Below are 21129 nucleotides of genomic sequence, written 5' to 3' on the forward strand. Positions count from 1 at the left end.
TTGATCTGACAATTCCTGATGATTTGCACAATAAATTTTCTGATCTGTCCCCAATTCCCGAGGTTAAGTGCTCACCTGGCTCTAAACAGAAGAAGCTCATGATGACTCTGGATCCGAAACAAGGATATGTCATATATTACAAAAACCTCCAGTTCCTGATGAAACATGGTGTTCAAGTAACCAAAGTTGGCAAAGTCTTGAGGTTCAGGCACTCAGAATGGTTGAAACCATATATTGATACAAATACAGAGCTTCGAACATCTGCAAAGAGCCAATTTGATAAGGGCTTGTTTAAATTGATGGTGAATTCAGTGTATGGCAAAACAATTGAAAATGTCAGGAAACATACCGATGTTAAAATAATTACTGACCCCAGCCGGAGCAAAAAATTGGTTGCAAAGCCCAACTTCAATTACAGAAGAATTTATGATGAGTACATGGCACTCTTCAACATGATGAAAACAAAGATCAAGTTTGATAAACCTATTTATGTAGGGGCTGTGATATTGGAATTGTCCAAATTACATATGTTAATATTGTATTATGATGTGTTGAAACCTTTTTATGGTGATCGTGTGAAATTATTGTACATGGACACGGATAGTTTTATTCTTGATATTCAAACAGAAGATGTTTATCAAGATATGTCACAGCCTGAATTGTTTCAATACTTTGATACCAGTGAACATGCAATAATTCAACACCACTACAACAAAAAGGTGCCTGGCAAGTTAAAAGATGAGACACTTGGTGATGTTATTGTGGAATTTGCTGGGTTAAGTGCCAAGGTGTACAGTTTTAAAACATGTAGTGCTGTTGTCAAAAAGGCCAAGGGCGTTGGCAGAGTTACTGTGGAAAAAGATCTTGAATTTGAAGATTATAAAAATTGCATCAAGTCCCAGAATTCAATCAGAACATCAGAATGCAGAATTCAGAGTGTGGATCATTTGTTGACTTCAAATATTGTAAGAAAAGTGGCTCTGGACCCACATGATGACAAGAGATGTATTTTATCATGTGGCATACATACTTTACCTTGGGGGCATTGTGATTTGAAAAGTGGGAAACAATGCCCAATTACAGAGCATGATTTGAAATAAATAAACATGCCTATGAACTTATTTGGGTTCAAAAAACAAGGTATTATGGACCTGCCCACACCACAACCCTCTCCTGATATACTGTCTAAACTGAGTGGCTTGTTAATTATTCATCTGAACAGCATACTTACAGATGTTGATGAAGAAACAGGCAAAACATTGTACATATTTAACAATAATTTAAATCATTACCAATTACCTGTAGGTGGGCAATTGCAATTTATTACAACCCCTGAGGGTGATGTCAAGATTTCAGTAGGGAGAAATATTTATAGAATTAAGCACTCAAACATGATTTCTGGCACTGTTTATACTGTTTCTGCTGGTGACTGCTTATATATTGAGGTCCCGGGATCATATGACAAGCTTATACCCTTTTTTATAGAATTAAGAATCAGATACTCTATAATAAATAACCATTAAAACAAAATGCCTAATGATATATTCGGCCATACAAGACATGAAGATCACAGTGATGAGATTCTGATGCTTGATGTCAGAGTCAAGAAATTAAGAAGTGATTTACAAGCTTTACAAACCACACTGAATGCCAGTCTTCAATTAGAAATTACAAATTTACAATCACAATGCATGGACCCTCTTCTTAAAATTGATTCTGAACTCAAATTATTGCTTCAAAAATATACTGATCTGGCAACATTGGATAATTTTCAAAGTTTAGAAGAAGCTGTAGCAGCTCTTCAAACCAAATTTAAAACCCAGGCTACCAATTCTGAGCAATTGAAACAGCAATTGGAAGAGCAAATAAATAATGTCCAGACACAGCTCCAAACAATTGTCAAAAGCATAAAATCACAAGAAGATTTTGATCTAGTCATTTCCACTCTAAAAGAACAGATTCAGTCACTCCAAATACCTAATCTGGACCCTCTGCACAATGCCATAGCCGAGGTTAAAGAAAAAATTGAGACACTTGAAAATTTTATGAACAACTTGCCATCTTCTGATGCTTTGAATGCAATAACTCGTAGTGTTGCCAACATTAAGCTGCAACTTGAAACATATGAAGATTTTGGAAAAATTCAAAGTACCATAACCCATCTTGAAGGTACAATAGCAGCAGTGCAAAGTGATTTGGCAAATGTACTAGAATCCAGATTGCCCGGGATTGTAGATACTCTTGTTAGTGTCCAGCAACAGATCACAAAACTTGAAAACCTCAACACTGAATCTGAGCTATCTCATTTTCATCACTTGATAGATGATATCCAAACAAAGCTTGAAATTTTACAACAATCAACACCCACTCAGGCAGATATAGCCCTGCTCCAAAATGCTATGCAAAATGTGGCTGATGCATCTGAATTAAACAATGTGAAATTGGCACTTGAATATTTGCAAAATACAGTATCAAATCTTCCCACATCACAGGAACTTAAAAATATTAAGAGGGCAGTGAATAGGATATTGAAATCAGAAGATATCAAGAATATCCAAGCAGAGATCAAACATCTCACTCAGACAGTGGCCACTCTACCAACCAATCAACATATTAATGAACTGCATGCCCTGTTTGAGGATATCAGAAGACAGGTCCATGATCTTACTGCTCAAAATTCAAAATTGGCAGTTGTTGAAAATTTGCAACAAATTGTAGCTAATATCAAGCAACAGCTCGGGACCATGGAATCCAATCAAGCAAATGCTCTGTCTGTTTTTGCCACCCAGCTACAAGAAATTGTGCAACAATACAAAAAACTTATTGTGGACATAAAAATCAAGCCAGGCCACGATGATGTTGTTAGGACCATCAATGAGCACCTTGAATCTGTAACAAGCAGATTGCTTACAGCAGAAAAAGAAATAACAGGCATAATCGAGAATCCAAAACATACAGTAATTCTTGAATTGTACAGCATCCCCAACAAAGAATATGATTCACCATTTACACCAGGTGGCAAAATATATATGCTGTCCCCTGCACAATTTTATTACCAGTTTTTTGTTGGGGGCACATTGAGACCAATCAAGATCAAATATTGGCATCAGCCACAGGCACATCACTACCCTACCTTATCAATAACAAATGCTGACAACAAACCAAAAATCACCAGTGTAGAGTTAGAGGATTTTACAGACCCCAATACATTAGAAACAGCATATGTTGAAGATGATGGATCTCTGGAATTTAAAATACAAATAGGAGACAAATTATATTTAGAAAATCCTGCAGTATCAGCTGCTGAACACCCTATAGTTGCAATATTCTTGTTTACATATTATGTCTAGTTGTTGATGAATTACACAGACAAGCCAGGCATAATTTTAAGAGACTGCCAGTAGTCACAAAGGGCATAGATGATTTATGGCAGAGCGACTTGATTGAGTTGTCAAGTGGACAGTTGAAAAACTTAGACAAAATCAACAAGGGCTACAAGTATCTACTTACTGTAATAGACACATTTTCAAAATTTGCCTGGGCTGTGCCACTCAAATCCAAGACTGGAAAATGTGTTACAGAAGCCATCAGAACAATCATCAATCAGAGTGGAAGATCACCGCGCTATTTGCAAACAGATAATGGCAAAGAATTTTATAATTCAGTGTTTCAACAATTTATTAAAAGCCATGCAATACAACATTACTCGAGTTACAGTGATCTCAAAGCCTCAATTGTAGAGAGATTCAACAGAACCTTAAAAAATCTTATGTATAAACAATTTACACTCCAAGGTAATTATAAATGGATTAATATTCTTCCAGAACTTCTACATAAATATAACAACTCTGTCCATTCCACAATCAACATGAAACCCTCTGAAGTAACTTCATCTGATGAGCAAAAATTGATCAGGACTGTTTATTATCCTAGATACCAGGCAACAACAAGAAGGGCCAAATACAGGGTGGGGGATCAAGTAAGAATAAGCAAATATAAGCACTTATTCAAGAGAGGCTTTACAAGAAACTGGAGCACCGAATTATTTACAGTGGTTCAAGTTAAACCCGGGACCCTTAATACATATATAATAAAGGATCACCGAGGAGAAATTCTCAAAGGCAGATTCTATGAACAAGAACTCAGCAAAACTAAACAGCCTGACACATATCTCATAGAAAAAATCATCCGCAGAAAAGGCAACAAGTTACTTGTCAAATGGCTGGGTCATCCGGAAAACAGCTGGATCGATGCAGACAAAGTGATAATATGAGCACCTGGGATGTTATAAAGAGGCTGCCAGAACCTGAACAACAGAATAAGAGAAATGGCAAGTTGCTGCCTGATAATATTAGGTGTCTTATTGTTGGGCCATCTGCTTGTGGTAAAACTACACTAATAGTTGATAATTTTTTATTAGCCCCCAACTGGTTAGACTGGAAAAACAGGCACTTGTATATCTTCTCTAAGAGCTTGGAACAATTAAAATATCAGCAGCTGATGAAGCTATATGATGGATTGGATATTGCCACTTTTGAACCAGATGTTAAACCACTTCACGAATGTCTCGATAATTCTGTTGTTGTGTTTGATGACATTATACTGGATAATCAAAACAAGGTTAGAAATTTCTTTACACAGGGCCGACACAAAAACATTGATTGCTTCTACCTGGCACAGACTTTTTCTAAAATACCGAAGCAGCTGATCCGAGACAACAGCAATTTTATATGTGTGTTTCATCAAGATCATACCAACCTCAAACACATACATGATGAATATGTAGGTGGGGACTTGAGCTACAATGATTTTTCCAAGTTTTGCAGCAGGTGCTGGAACCAGGACAGTTATGGGTTTGTCACAATTGATATGACAAGAACACCCAGTAGTGGCAAATACAGAAATAAAATCAACGATTTTCTAGACGTTGAAACATATATAAATAACCATGAAACGACCAGTCATTGACGATCTTAAGTTAAGAGATTATCTTGTAAAAAGATTTAAGGGATGGAAATCAGAGAACCGGGGAATTTATGAAAAACACAAACAAACAGAACAGCCTGTAATTGATGCTATTAATAATTTAGGTAAGAATATTAAAACTGTTACAGAGCAGAATCAAGATTTGATCACGGAGCTTGTACCTGTAGCTGCAAGGAACATATTAGATTATCCATTCACCCCACTTTCCAGTATTCATACACCTAGTCCTGTTGCTCCTAGAAGAATTGAAGCTACACAGGATCCTATTGAATTGGGTCTTCTTGCTCAAAAATATTTAACTACACCTAAAGACAACAAAGATGAGGTGTTTGGCTTATATGCTGACACAGAGCTTGATGGGAGCATCATACATAGAATTGGCAATTTCAGAGTAACATTTATGGGGGATGATCTGATTGTTTATTCAGAATCTCGTCTCGGAGAAAAAGGTGGTTTTGTTAAGTACCCCGGCACACCTGGGTTGTGGGAACTGATGACTAGGAAAAGGCCTGGCAGCTATACAGATCAAGATTATGAACACTACAAAGAAATATTAATAAAATCAGATGCTCTATACCAGAACAATGATCCCACACAAAAAAGGGTCAAGTCTAGCAGTGGGGCAAAATACAATAATTTAATCAAGCCCATATGGTCACAGATCAAGACTGGTAGTGGAATCAAACAATACAACACCCTGCCCAAAGAATTTGTGTGGGTTGATGATGTCAGGAAACTTGTGGATAGGTTGCTGGTCATAGCTGGGGAGGAAAATGCTGGCAACCACAATTTTTACAATGAAAAAGTTGGAATTATGGACATGATAAGCACAAAATTGTCTAATTTTATAGTGAATGACCCTAAGGGGATTGGATATCTCATAAAAATTATTAATACTCTACCACCTAAATTTTGGAATATTTCTGAGGGTCGGGGCCTTGTTAATGACATTATAAACAAGCTGCCATTTGAACTACATATTCCAGGCTATCAGTATTGTGGTCCAGGCACAAAATTGGATCATAGATTAAACAGAGGTGATCCTGGTATTAATCCCCTAGATGCTGCTTGTAGAGACCATGACATAGCATACAACACACATTCTGATCTTGACAAGAGACATGTTGCAGACAAGAAATTAGAAGAGGCTGCATTTGGCAGATTTGTAAGCAAAGATGCATCTTTGAGTGAGAGAATATCAGCATTGGGGACCACCATAGCTATGAGCACCAAACAAAAACTGGGGTGGGGGTTGTGAATATGTATATAATAAACCTACAATGAAGGCCAAGGGTGTTATGTATCAAATACCTTATGCAGGTCTCAAATCTCTTAAAACTATTGACAGTCTCTTGACCAAAAAGCAGCGCAAGAAAAAAAATTCTTGTCTTGCAAAGGGACATGGTATGAAATTGTTGCTCAGTACCCCCCAATTAAAAAAATTACAGCAATCAAGAAAAAAATCACATACAGGGGGTTTCATATTTACCATCCCTGCCATCTTAGCTGCTCTCGGGGCTGTGGGGAGCTTGGCTGGGGGATCAGCCGCCATAGCAAAAACAGTAATAGATGCCAAGAAAAATAGGGCAGAATTAGATGAGCAGAGGCGCCATAACCTGGCCATGGAGAAAAAAGGTAAAGGTGTTAAGAGAGCCATGAATAAGTTTAAAAAAAACAAGAGCCGCTTACAAACCAAGATATTGAAGCTTTAATCAAGCCACTGGGCATCAAACATTTTAGGGGTGTGTACATGTCTGATTCTTTACCAGAACAACCACTCAACAAAGAGTGTGGCATTGTTAATTTGGATGAGTACAAAAATCAGGGCACTCACTGGATTTGCTATCTTAAATATTTAAAAAATGAGGCATTTGTGTTTGACTCATTTGGAGGTGTTCCACCTGAAAATTTAGTAAAATATCTAAATTCATCCAATCTTTATTACAATAATGCCCGTGTTCAGAATTTCAAAGATGTTAATTGCGGACATTTGTGTTTATCTGTTCTTAGATATATGTCTCAAATAAATAAACCATCAATTGAAAATTTTCAAAAGGCCTTGTGGTATCTGAAACATCATGGGGGTATTCCATCTCACCAGCCAAAATTCAATATTGAAACTCAAATTACATGATGACATTGTGTATCCCAAAACAATAGCTCTCAGAGCATTTTACGGCATGTACCTGATCCCTAATATTACACACCACAACAATACAATTGCAGTAGGGGATCAAAAAATTGTCATCACTCCAGGGCAATATAATCTATCCACTCTAAATGCTCAATTACCCAGAGGTGTAGTGTTAAGTCAAAATTCTGTCACTCACAGAGTAGAGATTGTATCTGCTACAGAAACAGTGGATCTAGGTACTATAGGAGAGCTGTTAGGCTTTGAGAACAACACGAAACTTGAAGCAGCCATCAAACACACTGCTATTAATATACCTAAATTCTTAGCCATAGAGACTCTGAACATTCACTGTAATGTGGCTGAGGGTATGATCACCAAATCAAATGGCATAGGCACTCACAAACAAACTGGCATCATTGCAACATTCAAACCTAATTCCGAATTCATGGAGCCAATCATCTACAATCCATCCCCAACATTATATTTTCCTGTGTGTCATAACAGAATAGATTACATTGAATTGATGGTCACTAATGAAAAAGAAGAATTAGTTGATTTTGCTGGAGCCACAACAACTGCTATCATAGAGATTAACATTTAAATAAAAATACATACAATGGAAAATATTGAGAGTTATGAGCTACAATCATTCCCTCCAAACAGGAGGACATTTGCAAATTTAAATCAACCCAACACAGAGATTGAGGTTGATCTTGATGTAGGGGACGGCTTTATACACCCCCACAGAGCAGATCTATACATCAAATTTGATGTTGTAAAGCTCGATGGAACAGATTATCCGGCAAATTCAAACATAAGATTGGTAGACAATTTTGTACCGCATCTGTTCTCTGAAATTGAGATCAGAAAGCATGGTGTTGTTATAAACAGAATAGATTATCCCGGCATTACCTCCACAGCTTTGGCCACACTAAAATTATCCAAAACCGAGGCTTCTTACTACAAAATAGGCGGGTTTGAAGCTGGTGATAAGATATTATCCAAGAACCATACAGTGCTGTTCCCCATGCGCCTGTTGCCAGGATTCTTCTCGGATTACAAAGAAATTATGTGGAAGGGTGGGTTAAGAATTACATTTAGAAGAGCTGCAAATGATAACAATGCTTTGATGAGGTACAGTACATTAAACACTACAGGGGAAGCTCTGCCTAATACCCTACCAGATGCAGGCAGATGCATTATTCAGACTATGGAGCTAAGAATCCCTGTTGTTGAATATGAGGCCAGTTACGCTCTTAAATACAAAGCTGATATCCTAAAAAATCCACAGGTTCCTCTGCAATTTTACACATATCAATGTGTACAGAAGGTTGCCTCTGGTACTTATTATGAATTTGATGCCACAAATTCATTCTCCAGTATTCAATTTGACATGCCCGATTTTGTGGTGGTACTGTTTCAGACTGGGAGACACAATAATCAGGAAAAAAATTCAAGTAGATTTGATAACTGCAACATCAAGAACATATATCTTAAAAATGGTAGAAATGAGGTTTTTCCTAGAGAAAATTACAATTTAGACATTTCCAAGGATGATTTTCTCAAGTTATATGAAGCTTTTTCGGCTTTCAAGCGCGTCACTACTGGTAGTACTGACCTGTATTATGCACCAGATGAATTCAAAGCACGGAGACCCATGTTTGTAATTAACACTTCAAAAAGGAAACAAGTTGTGGTTAATGACAGGACAAACATTAAAATTATCTGTGAATTCCACGAGGCATTACCCGATGACACCATTTGTAGTGTCATTCTCATAGGGGAAAAATCATATGTTTATGATGTAAGAAATGAAAGAGTCACAGAGCAGTTCTAGAAGCACAATTTAAACACGGAGGCCCTTTGGATATAAAACAATACTTTACCGTCAGAAAATATATTACCTACCCATTTTATACCACCTCTGCTCGTAGCAGATACCTACCCAAAATACAATACATTTGCCTAAAGCTGAAATACAGAAATATTGCAATAATTATTCTGTAAGTTACAGACTTGTGCTTATATATTATTGCGACAAAACCAAACCTGCTATTCGATTTGCATGACAATATCCATAAAAGAATTTCCTCAATATGATGGATGGTCCCTAAAAGGGTGCATAGTGTAGATAAGAATTTCTCTTTGAGTTCCATGACAAATGACATGTAATTTCCCTCGGAAAAGGCACAGTGTAGGTAATATCAATAGATATAATCACTCAGGCATACAGAAAAAAGGCAATTACTCTTTGATGAAGAATAACTCTGAAAAGACGCAATATAGATTATATCTATTGACATACAACTCCCGGGCAAGCAAGATTAATTGTTGGCGGAAACATGGGACTGATCAAAAGATTGGAAAAAACATGCAATGTTGACTTGACCTCCATTCTATTGTAATGTATTGATCAGGCAGTTTCGGCCGTATTGTTCAGCCAATATTCTACCCAGATAACAAAACTCTGGCGATTCTTAATAGAGAATAATTTTGCTCTGTTGTATAACATTTTTACCAGGTTTAAGATCTGAGAGCTATCAACTAGCTCAAAATCTCACGTATGGAGTGCCACATCTCTCAGGACTCGAACCTGGAGCCCCTTGTTTACAAAACTACAATATTAACATTTTGCCATCAGATTTTATGAGGACTCAAACCCGAACCTTTTGATTACAAGACAATACACCACACTCCACTCGGTCTCAGAACCCAATAGATATCAATTCAAAATTCCTGGAATTTTGACAGAAAAACATACTATAAGCTTAATTTCTGGTATAGTCAAAAATTGACAAGTTTATAAACAAAAATCTGGCTGATGCAACTTTTGTAAGTATAGCAAATCTGCTGGAGAGGAGCTCGTACTTTCTGAAAAATTCCCGAGGGCATTTTTTACAAAAATCTTGAATTATAAGAGCTCCACACTTGAGCAAAAAGCTCATGTAGGCATGTTGAGCAAGTTTTAAGTATAGCAAATCTGCTGGAGAGGGGTTCGTACTTTCTCGCACCGTCCGTAGTATCAATACTACTACTGGCGGGCATCAGCTACTGGGCGGGTCGCAGGTGGCGGATAGCGAATGGCCATCAGATATGATGGTTAGCTGCGAATAACAAATAAGCAATCCCGGACCGAGGCGGCAGTGCTATCAGGGTCTGGAGGGAGTGATCTGTGGCAGGATCACACCCATTAAAACCCAGAAATGCCCAAAGACAGCACTGTAACATGGCGAAGAAGTGCCGCCATTAAATAAGCACGGCCCCTGCTGCCTTGCAGGGAGGGGAGGGATCCCCAAAGGCTAAGGGAAGGATACCCTGACAGAAAACCAAGGGGTAGGAAGGGCTCCGAAGGCAAAGCAACACCAACCTACCTAGGGGAGTAAACCCTAAATAAATCCTGTTCCTCCAGGTTGGGGGTTGGGCGTAGGGTTAACTCCCCTACCCCGTCAAAAGAACTTGTTACGGATGACACAAGATTGCCTCGGAGGAGATCGGATAATTTGTTGACGACCCGGCGAAAGAAAAGGTTAATGAGAAGGAAAACAGATATAATGCTCGCAACCTGGAATGTAAGAACATTGAAGAGACCAGGAAAGCTGAGAGAAATAAGAGAAGAAATAGAAAAATATGGAGTGAAAGTGTTAGCATTACAAGAAACACGCTGGAAAGGACAAGGAATGATAACGTCTGGAAAACATATACTGATGTATAGTGGAGGAGAAACTGGTAATAATGGTACAGGTTTCCTAATCCAAAAGTCTATTAAACCAAGTATTATTAACTTTACAGCAATTAATGATAGGATGTGCTCAGTCAGAGTTAGAGCAAAATTCTTCAATATCACAATGTTTTGTGTGTATGCCCCCACAGAAGAAGCAGAGGAGGAGGAGAAAGATGCTTTTTACTCAAAATTAGAAGAAGAAATAAATCATGTACAAAGACACAATGTAAAAATCATATTAGGGGACTTAAATGCCAAAATAGGAAGAGAAGAGATGTACAGAAGCATAATAGGCAAAGAAAGCCTGCATGTAGTAAGCAATGATAACGGAATGAGATTGATGACTTTGCAAGCAGTAAGGAAATGGTAATTAAAAGTACTTGGCTTCCACGAAAAGACATAAAAAAGGAGACCTGGGTGTCTCCAGACGGCCGCACAAAAAACCAAATAGATCATGTTATAATAGACAGGAGACATGCCACAGATATTATGGAGATCAGTAGTTGTAGAGGTGCTGATGGTGACACAGACCACCATCTAGTGAGAATCAAGTATAGACAGAAAATTGATGTGAAAAGATCGAAAAAGGAAAGTAAGAACATGAAACATAATGTAGAGGAACTCAGGAATACCAGAGTAAGAGAGGAATACCAAGAAAAACTTATGGAGGCACTAGAAACCAAAAAGGATATATGGGAGAAAGGAGAACTAGAATGTAAGTGGGAAATACTAAAAACAGTAATAGGTAAGGCAGCAGAGGATACATTGGGAAAGAAACAAAACAAGAAGAGAGAACAGTGGTTTGATGAAGAATGCTCAATATTAATACAGGAGAGAAACGATGCCAGAAAAAGGATGCTTCAACGGAGAACAAGACAAGTAGTGGAAGAATATAGAGAAAAGAGGAGAGAAGCAGATAAGACATGTAGAGCTAAGAAAAGACAGTTTGAGAGAAATAAAATAGAAGAGTTAGATGAAACGAAAAATAGAAATGAGATACGAAAGTTTTATGAGAGAACAAGAGATCTGAAGAAAGGATACCAACCCAGAGCAGTTTTCTACAAGGATAAAGAAGGAAACCTCATTGGAGACAAAAGAAAGATGGCAGGAGTATTTCTGTGAATTACTTAACGGAACCAATGAGGAGGATAAAGAAGAGGGCAAAAGTGATGAAGAGGAAGAAATAAGTGAGGAAGAGATAATACCACTTTAAAGGAAGTAAAAGATGCAATAAAGTCTCTAAAGAATAATAAAGCACGAGGAGAAGATGGCATAGAATCGGAGCTGTTGAAATATGGTGGAGGAGTGAAGAAGGCCATATATGAAGTGATAGAAGAAGTTTGGATAAAAGAAGAAATGCCCAGAGACTGGACAGTAGGAATAATATGCCCGATACATAAGAAAGGGGATAAAGCTAAGTGTGAAAACTACCGTGGAATAACACTACTGGATGGAACTTACAAAGTATTTGGTAAAATTTTAGCAACACGATTGGAAGATTGGATGGAAAGAATCATGGGAGATTACCAAGCAGGATTTAGAAAAAATCGCTCCACGATGGACCAGATATTTTTACTGCGTCAAGTGTTGGAGAAGTTCTATGAGTATAAAAAAGAACTTCACCAACTATATGTCGATTTTAAACAAGCATATGACAGCTTGGAAAGAAATAAGAACTACAGTATAATGAAAGAGTTTGGGATTCCAAGTAAATTGATAAGACTGACAAAAATGACAATGAAAACAACGGAATGTAAAGTCAGAGTAGAACAGGAAATGACAAACTTGTTTAAAGTAGAGAAAGGACTGAGACAGGGAGATTTACTTTCTACAATACTATTTAATTTAGCATTGGAAAAAGTAATCCGACAACTACCAATCAACCCTGGAGGAACAATATTAAATAGACTAACACAAATAGTAGCATATGCAGATGATGTAGCTTTAATAGCAAGGAATAAGCAAGCTATGGAAGAGAGTTATCAAATATTAGAAGAGAAAGCTCAAGAACTAGGACTGGAAGTGAACACAAATAAAACAAAATATATGAAGATGGGAGATCCAGAAAGAGGCAGAAGAGAACCTTACATAAAAATAAATGGAAAAGAATATGAAAGGGTAGAAGCCTTTAAATATTTGGGCTCAATAATAACAGCAGATAACAAAACAGCTACAGAAATACAGGAAAGGATAACAAGTGGAAATCGATGGTACTTTTCTTTGCAAAATGTGTTTAAATCTAAGAATGTTAGTAGGAACACAAAAATTAAAATATATACAACAATATTAAGACCCAAAGTAATGTATGGTTCAGAAAGTTGGGTGATGTCGGTAAGAGAGGAAGATTGGTTGTTAAGGTGGGAAAGGAAAATACTGAGAAGGATATTTGGAGCGGTAAGAGATAAAGAGGGATGGAGAATGAGAACAAATATGGAAGTACAGGAATTATTTAACCAGCCAGATATTGTAGTGAAAATCAAACAGGGTAGAATACGATGGGCTGGGCATGTTCAGAGGATGAAAGAAGGACTGGTTGTCAAGAAAATATTCAATGGAAAACCGGAAGGGAGAAGGAGAAGAGGTAGGCCCAGGAAAAGATGGATAGAGGACGTGGAAGAGGACCTAAGAAAATTAGGAGTTAAAGGATGGAGAAGAAAAGCAGAGGATCGAGATGAATGGAGAGAGGTAGTCAGGAAGGCCAAGGACCTACATGGACTGTAGCGCCGATCAGTAAGTAAGTAAGGTTATGAAGAAAATGATCTATATTGAAAAGCATTAGATATTATATAATGATTATTCTAGTGATGAAGTGATCCTGAAGATAAGTGTGTCGTGAATATGCTATAGAATTTTCCAAATAATTTCTCCAAGCCATGGGGCAGCTGGTGGTTTGGCAGTTCGATTAAAAGAGGTTGCTATGCTATTTTTAGCATGCAAAAAATATTTGAAAGAAAAATCAACCTGGCAATTTAGATTTTGTAAAAATGTACAAAAACCCAGGAAAGTCACATAATTTCAATGTTTACTTTGTTTGCCTTGGAAACTGAAATGTATTTAACTTTTTCCTCCAAACTGGTTTCTTTTTATGGAAATATTTTTAAATATATATTATTATTTTTTTAAATTCTGTTTTTCTTCATATATTTTCAACAATAGTGGATAAACTTTATTCATCTGATTGGCATGTAAAGTTGAAGACAACGTGTTAGTAACTTGTATGTTAAATCATATGGAAGGCACTGGAAACTTATTTAAAAGTAACCGGAAAACCTAGAAAAGTCTGAATACAAAATGAGTGATAATTCTGAAGATATTTTTACACATTTACCATATTTCACCGCACAATAGTCACATCAGTGCATCAGATAACAAAACTAATAATAGCACAGAAGATTTAAATTTTGCTAGTCCATACTTCACAACACTAATACATTTTATCAAGTGTAATATTTTGGCTATAATGAACAAATCAATAATAACTAATGTTAACTTTTTCTTTCATACAGGAAAATGTTCACTAAACTGCTATGAAGATATGATGTGTGTTGATTTGGACTAACTTTTAACATGTGTTGATTTGGACTAACTTTTAACGTATATTCGTGAGTAAAGCATTCTAATTTTTCTGAAGATTTTAAAGTACAGGTTAATTCCAGCACATTTTTAAAAAAATGCTTCACATAATGATTGCACCTTTTCTCTTTTTTTCTTTTTTGGCACAAAAATTTGGCATAAAATGTGTGACAATTATGCCTGTGAAACATGGTAAAAAGATAAAGTTTTACGTTTAATCCACCCATGTTTACTCTCTTCACTTCTCAAGTAAACTCAGTATTTTCCAAGCACTTTTGAAAGTTTGCAAGAACAGGCTAGCAATCTTTAAAATATCCAGGCTTTGCCTCCTTATATGAGAATATCAACTCACTATCTGGTGACAGAAGGAACATGTCCGTGTGAACCACTCCCTTATCCACATCCTTCTTCAACTTCTCCTTGCTGTAGCCACCAAATACGACAATCTTCCCATCTGGCAAGGATGCCATTTGACATGCAGATCTAGGAGCGGGAGGTGTGCCTGAACGAAAGAAAATATCATGTTACAGAGGAAGCAATACACTTAGCCTGCTGAATCAATATGTAACATTATAAAGTTAACGTCAGTCGCATGCTTGGCATACAGTTGCCCCCCCCCCCCCAATGCTTAAATACACAACAAGAAAAATATCAAAGCATCGAAAGACAGAGCACACAGCAGAATTGTTTATTATACGGAAGTTGAGGGCATGCAGGTATGTATTACTGACCAAAGTAAACATGATTGATTCATTGATTTGGTGTTTTAAGTCCTTTTTATGCACAGATAGGCTAATCGATAATGGACCTACAGTTTAATGTGGGATCCGAACCACTATGTGCCTCCACCGGGTATCGAACCCGGGACCCCTTGATTACAAGATGACGCTACCACTGCGCCATCGGGGAGGCCCAAAGTAAACATGAAAGTGACCCCTTGAGCAAAAGTGAACACGACACTTCTTCAGTTGTTACATATTTAGATGCATGGGGACAACAATCTCCATAGCATGCAACTAATTGCTAGCAGAAGGGAAAGACTGCAGAATAGCGGAGTACATCTTTTTTAGTCATCTAAGCTGGTAACACTTTTTAGCTTCCTAGCATGCTTCCCAAGAAATTTGAATAGGGGTTCACCGATTTCTGAGGTACAGGAAAACCTCGTTAATACGATATTGGTTAATACGAAGTACCCTTTAATCCGAAGTTCTTCCCATTCCCCAGCCGATAAGATAGGATTTATAATGTATTTCAGTACGGATAAATCGAAATTCGGATAATTTTTAATACGAAGTTGTTTACAAGACCCTTCCGTAAAACTGGTTTCGCTTAATTCGAAGTAGACACCTGCGTAAGTCGACAAGAGAAGATCGAATGTGGAAAGAGATTGGACGTTATTTTAACTTGACCTTGACATGTTTCCTTGTCCTAAGAGCTGCTGATAACTCGAGGGAAGCAGCCCGAAATGCCCGCTGGACATTGACATTCTTTGTCAATGTGCATGGGAGGTCAAGCTCTTTCCCCGCTGAATGCGCCACCTTGGAAATATTCACCAGTGCCAGATGAGAAATGCGAGATAAGATCGCACGAATGTTCCAAAATACAAGACGCGTGGCGCCTGGAAGTCTCACCAATCTGTCTAGCTCTGAGCTCGAGATACAGCAATTTCCCGTGAGCGAGCAACTTTTGGCCTGGTAGCAGACAACTTCCGGTAACCACTTTCATTAAAAGCGTGTTCTTTGTGCCCTGTAGAACCTCATAAAAAAGGGAAACTGTTACAGATAATCAAAGCCGCATAGGCCAACTAAAGATCGTCAACCCGCTTAATGCGTTGTAATCTAGGTTTCCCGCAAAAGTTGACATCGATCTTACGTATGTTACAACTCCAGTTTCCCGCTTCATACGTTTCCCAACTGTGCCGGTCATAAAATTTGCCAAAACAGTGTTTTGTTGTCTGAGTGACTTCTCCCCTTTATCTATCAGCAAACGGAGGGGGGGGGGGTCCGTTGCTAATTGTTTCGGCCACGATATTCTTGCTCGTGCGCGCACACCGGCTCCTTTGGCGTCTAAAAAAAAGCAAACAGTTCTGAAAACCTTATTTAAAACGAACAAAAACCGCATGATAAGTAAAAGAAAAGTGACCCCCTTCCTTCTCCTACAACAGCTCATTATCCGCCACTGGTGTGCATGGTAATGTGATTTTTCACACTGCTGTTAAAAGTTCGGTCTTCGACAACTGCCTTATCTTTAAAATGCCGATGATTTCCCTTCTGCCACCTGCTGCTCTAACTTCCAGCCGGGCTCATTGTGTTTACGCTGCAGCTGGCGCCAGTGTTTAGTCTAGCGTCTGGAAACCTCTGGCTTGCTGATAACTGCAATGACTCATCCAGTGGGAAGGAATATGCTTCATTGTTTTGAATCTCGCAAAGCCATATAATCCCCGCTTTTCTTCAGAACCATTAGCGTGCTGCTGTTAAAAAAAAACCGCAATGCTCAATGTAGGAATACGAGAGGAAAAGTTTTGGCGGAGCGAGTGTTTGACCTCCAGAATACTCCTGAAACCTACAATAAATTGTCGATTAATCTGAAAATACGCAAGTTTCGTAAAACTTGTTTTTAGTTCATTTTATACTGCTGAACTAAGCAGAACTAAATATACAGTTTAAAGTGGGATCCAAACCAGAGTGATTATCGAGTGCGGCACTGTTTAATGTGTCCTAGGGTACACATTGGGTGCAAACATCGCAAGTTGTGTGTTTACTTTTTCAGAGTTCATTACAATGCAAGTTGAGGAAGAGTTTGGACTGCTCCCTGAAAAAGGGGAGGGGGGGGGGGCAAATATGAAGTTAACTGAAGCAAAGAATACGTGACTTTTTTTTAGGATGTGTTTTAGACAGCCGAACCAGAATGAAATTTACAGGCCCGATTTTTTTTGTTTTGTTTTGTGCCAGGGAAAGGTTGTGTTCTTTCCCAAGAGAATCTTCTCTTACCAGTTAATCCTGTAACGGACAATGTTCTAGTACATAAAATCCAATATTCATTCTGTCCGATTATCTCCCCTCTCTTGCTCGCGTGTGACTACTGTCAAGATTCACTTCTTGCAATAAACGAGATTGTTTTCTTTTCCGTAGGTCTCCATGCAAACGGGTTTCTTATGAACTAAAATTGTAAGAATTTCGTGGAAGAGCAACAACTTTGCACAATTAAAAGAAAATACCGTTTTTTATAAGACTTTTTGCCACAACATGCATCCCGTGCATAACCGGTTGTATAACTAAGCAGGATAAATGGTGTTAACCGACTCCTTGTAATCTTTGTGTCCGCGTTAAGCTCGTGTTCTCATTTTGTGTAACATTTTTTACACTTCCTTTAAAATGTACATTATTATTATATAGTACATATAAAGCTTATTTTCTGAGCTCCCACCAAGTATAAAATATCCTTTGTGGGGCTAATTTATACTCTACTTTATTTACACCTGAAAACAGGTGCCATCTTGAAAAGTTTGGATAACTCGAAGTCGTTTAATACGAAGTTGACATTTTTTGGTCCCTTGAACTTCGTATTAACGAGGTTTTCCTGTAGATGTTTTACCCTGTTTTATAACCGAGATGCAATATGCACTCTGAGATAACACAGTTTTAGCACGCACTTCTTCAGACGCCAATTCCTTGAAGTAAGAATACACTTTAAAATTGGTATTTCTGCCTTGTGAATGCATTATTTTACCCTTGGTGCCTATACTACTGGTGCTAGATTTCAAGAGTAAAATTATTGAATAACACTCGTGGAAAAGAACATTTCAGTATTAGGAACATGAAAAAGCCAAATACAAACAACAAAATTAGCATATTGGTAGAGGGAGATTATTTCCGTAACACCTTTGGTTGTTATGCATTTGAAGTGAGTCACAACTCTCGAAGCAGTCAATCAACGAAGTGAGCCGCAGAAGTCATCTCAACACAGAACCTATCGCTAAGCCCCCTGCTCAGGTTCTACACGCCCACTAGGCTCGCTAGGCAGACTCGCGTAGTCCGCTGCAGATGTTCCGAAAGTAATTAGACTCTAAAAGCATTGGTTTCAGTAAAAATTAGAAGAGCCAAAAAAAACTTTGAACCAATATCAATGTTGATACTCTGGCAGATTCCTATTTTCAGAATACTGGAACTGTTCACCATTCATTATATTTCACAATTTCTAACTTCATGTGAATTATCTACAAAACCTACTTTTGACTTTTTGTGAGTGTGTTTCTGGAAAAAACTGACATGAGGAAAACTAGGCTATGGCAATGCTGGCCTGGATACCTGAAATTTGATTACTTCTGCAAAAGTGGCATTTTCATATTCTTCAAATTTTGTCAGTAACCTCTAATTAAACCTAACATTAATATAGAACAAATGTATGGTTTCTCTGCCCAAAAAAATAACCTTTCAAATTTCCTTACTCCTTAATAAGTTTATACAATAAGATGATTCTGAAGGTTTTTGCCATAGAAAAATAAACTATGAATTAAAACAAAAATCACTGTACATGAACTGTTCGCTTGTGTATTCACTAAAGATAATAAAATGTGGAAGAAATATTTGATACACAAAATTATTGGTAAATTTACCTGTTGGCTCAAGCTTTTTCCATGCATAGTTCTCCAAATCAAAAGCATAAACATCATTGAAGTACTTGTAATCTCTTGTATTGTCCTGATAGCCTCCAAAAACAATTAAATGCTTTTTTGAACACACCATTCTATGTCCGCTTCTTGCAGAGGGCCCACCACGTGCACTAAAGACAATAACACATAATAATCAATAATGGTCTATGCAGATTATTATTCCATACATTACATTACATTACTATGCAAGTTATTACATACTTTATATATTCTACTTATCATACTCATAAAACTAAGACCAATTCCAGGGCATAAGATCATAATTTACTGCAAAGATTTTTGAACATATACATGATACATTTATCACGTCATTCATGTGCAGTTTTCTTCTATTATATGATTATTTATTGTCAATGTAAAAAACTTAAAACTTGTCATTTTTACAGAAATCCATTATTTATTTTGTCGTACGGTGGTTAGGACAATGGAGCCTTTGTACCATTTCACCATCATTTATATCTTTAATATAATTTACTGTTGGATTTAAAATTATGGATACTCAAGTTTGGCCAATTAAAAATTAACTAGCAGACCTACGTAAAAACGAGGTACATCAAAATTTAGCTTATCCAATTTTGCTTTAAGCTATGTAAACCAAAATTATTTTGGAGTATGCCTTCCATTTTTGTTTTCAGCAACAATACCACCTTTTTCTACAATTATTGCACTAATTTCCATCAGATTTTGAGACTTCATGATTCATTTTTCATTAAAAATCTGAGCATTTCTGCAACGTTTTTCTCTCATTTTCACCCACCATGGCGATGGGATGCTAGGACACACTACTTTGTGCAAACGAGGATCTTTGCTGATCATGGTGAGAACAAAAAAAGTGATTTTTTAGGTGTTTTCCAAACGCCCGCTCTCTTCGAAATTCTATAAAAAAAACCTCATAGTCTGATCATGATGAAATTTAAATAGAGTGAAGGTAGAAAGGTTTTAAAACATAATTCTTAATTTTCAGTTTTTTTTAATTGCCCCAAAAGAAGTTTTTTATCAATTTTGTGAAACAATTTTTTCTTAGTATTGGGTAGTCCTACAAATACAATCTATGTCTTGTTTTGAAGCTCCTTGCAGCTGTTTTTACAACCTTTAACATTGTCAATTCACATTGAGAAACTGATTTTATACAGATTTTTATTCACTGGAGTAACATGTTGACACCACCCACAGTGACAGCCCTGCTTTCCACGGTTTAATGGACATTTGCTGTACTGAAAGCCCATGCAGTGTTGCCACTTTCATGTACATCTTTACTCCGTAGAGTAAAAGTACCAGAACCTTTCTTCACAGAAAAAAAAACTACTGAATGTAACTAATATTTTTTTCATACTCTTCAATCATCTACTTGCTACCTGTGCTATTTCTCAGAAATTTTATCAAGCCCTTTATCTGAACTACTGACCTGGCATCACTATTCCCAGAAGCTGCAGGGATTAATTTTGAAATGTGAGAGTAGTGAAGAACGAAGTAGACATGGAGCCTTGATTTTTTGATATACGATTTTCATGATTTAAAACAAAAAACTCACATAGTGTGGTATTTGTAGTACTTTCCAATTGTTTCCAACAAATAAAAGTCTCGGTCAACCATGAACGACCCTTGTACATAACACGTAATTCAAGTATACACTGATCCTACCATAGTAATTTGCTGACATTTGCCATTTTTACTTGCCTATGCAAAGAAAGTCCTCCTCCGTAGTCGAGCCGGTTAAGGCGTTCACTCGTCTTGAGATCGTTCGCTGCGGGATGGCGTAGGTTCGAATCCGGCTCTGGTCGGAATTTATTCGGCCTACGTATAAGACCGGTGGCAACCCACCATCGTGAGGAAATTGGAAGTGAGTGAGCGTAATCCGGTCGAGAAGACCTACTATAACGGCTGGGGATACGTCGGGCTGACCCCCCGACTATTCCAATACTGGTTGAAAATCTCCACGCTTAGAGGTGACGAGAGAAAGTGTGGGAGGGAGACCGGCAGTCGGTAGGTATGCCCAGGCCCTTCATGGGCTGTTGCGCAAAGGATTATTATTATTATATGCAA

At 37.5% G+C, this 21129-nt stretch overlaps 1 protein-coding gene across 1 annotated transcript in view; it reads right to left on the reverse strand.

Moving 5' to 3' along the window:
• LOC146005282 (kelch domain-containing protein 4) overlaps positions 1-21129 on the reverse strand; it is a 55822-nt gene that overhangs the window by 19785 nt on the left and 14908 nt on the right. Inside the window, exons 4-5 of the mRNA XM_083144403.1 lie at positions 19030-19196; positions 14767-14916 (exon numbers count right to left, since the gene is read on the reverse strand). Of these exons, the coding sequence (XP_083000529.1) occupies positions 14767-14916; positions 19030-19196 (317 nt within the window). The remainder of the gene's footprint in view (positions 1-14766; positions 14917-19029; positions 19197-21129) is intronic.

Source organism: Lepisma saccharinum, chromosome 23, assembly GCF_977018435.1.
Source record: "Lepisma saccharinum chromosome 23, izLepSacc3.1, whole genome shotgun sequence".
Classification (NCBI taxonomy): domain Eukaryota; kingdom Metazoa; phylum Arthropoda; class Insecta; order Zygentoma; family Lepismatidae; genus Lepisma; species Lepisma saccharinum.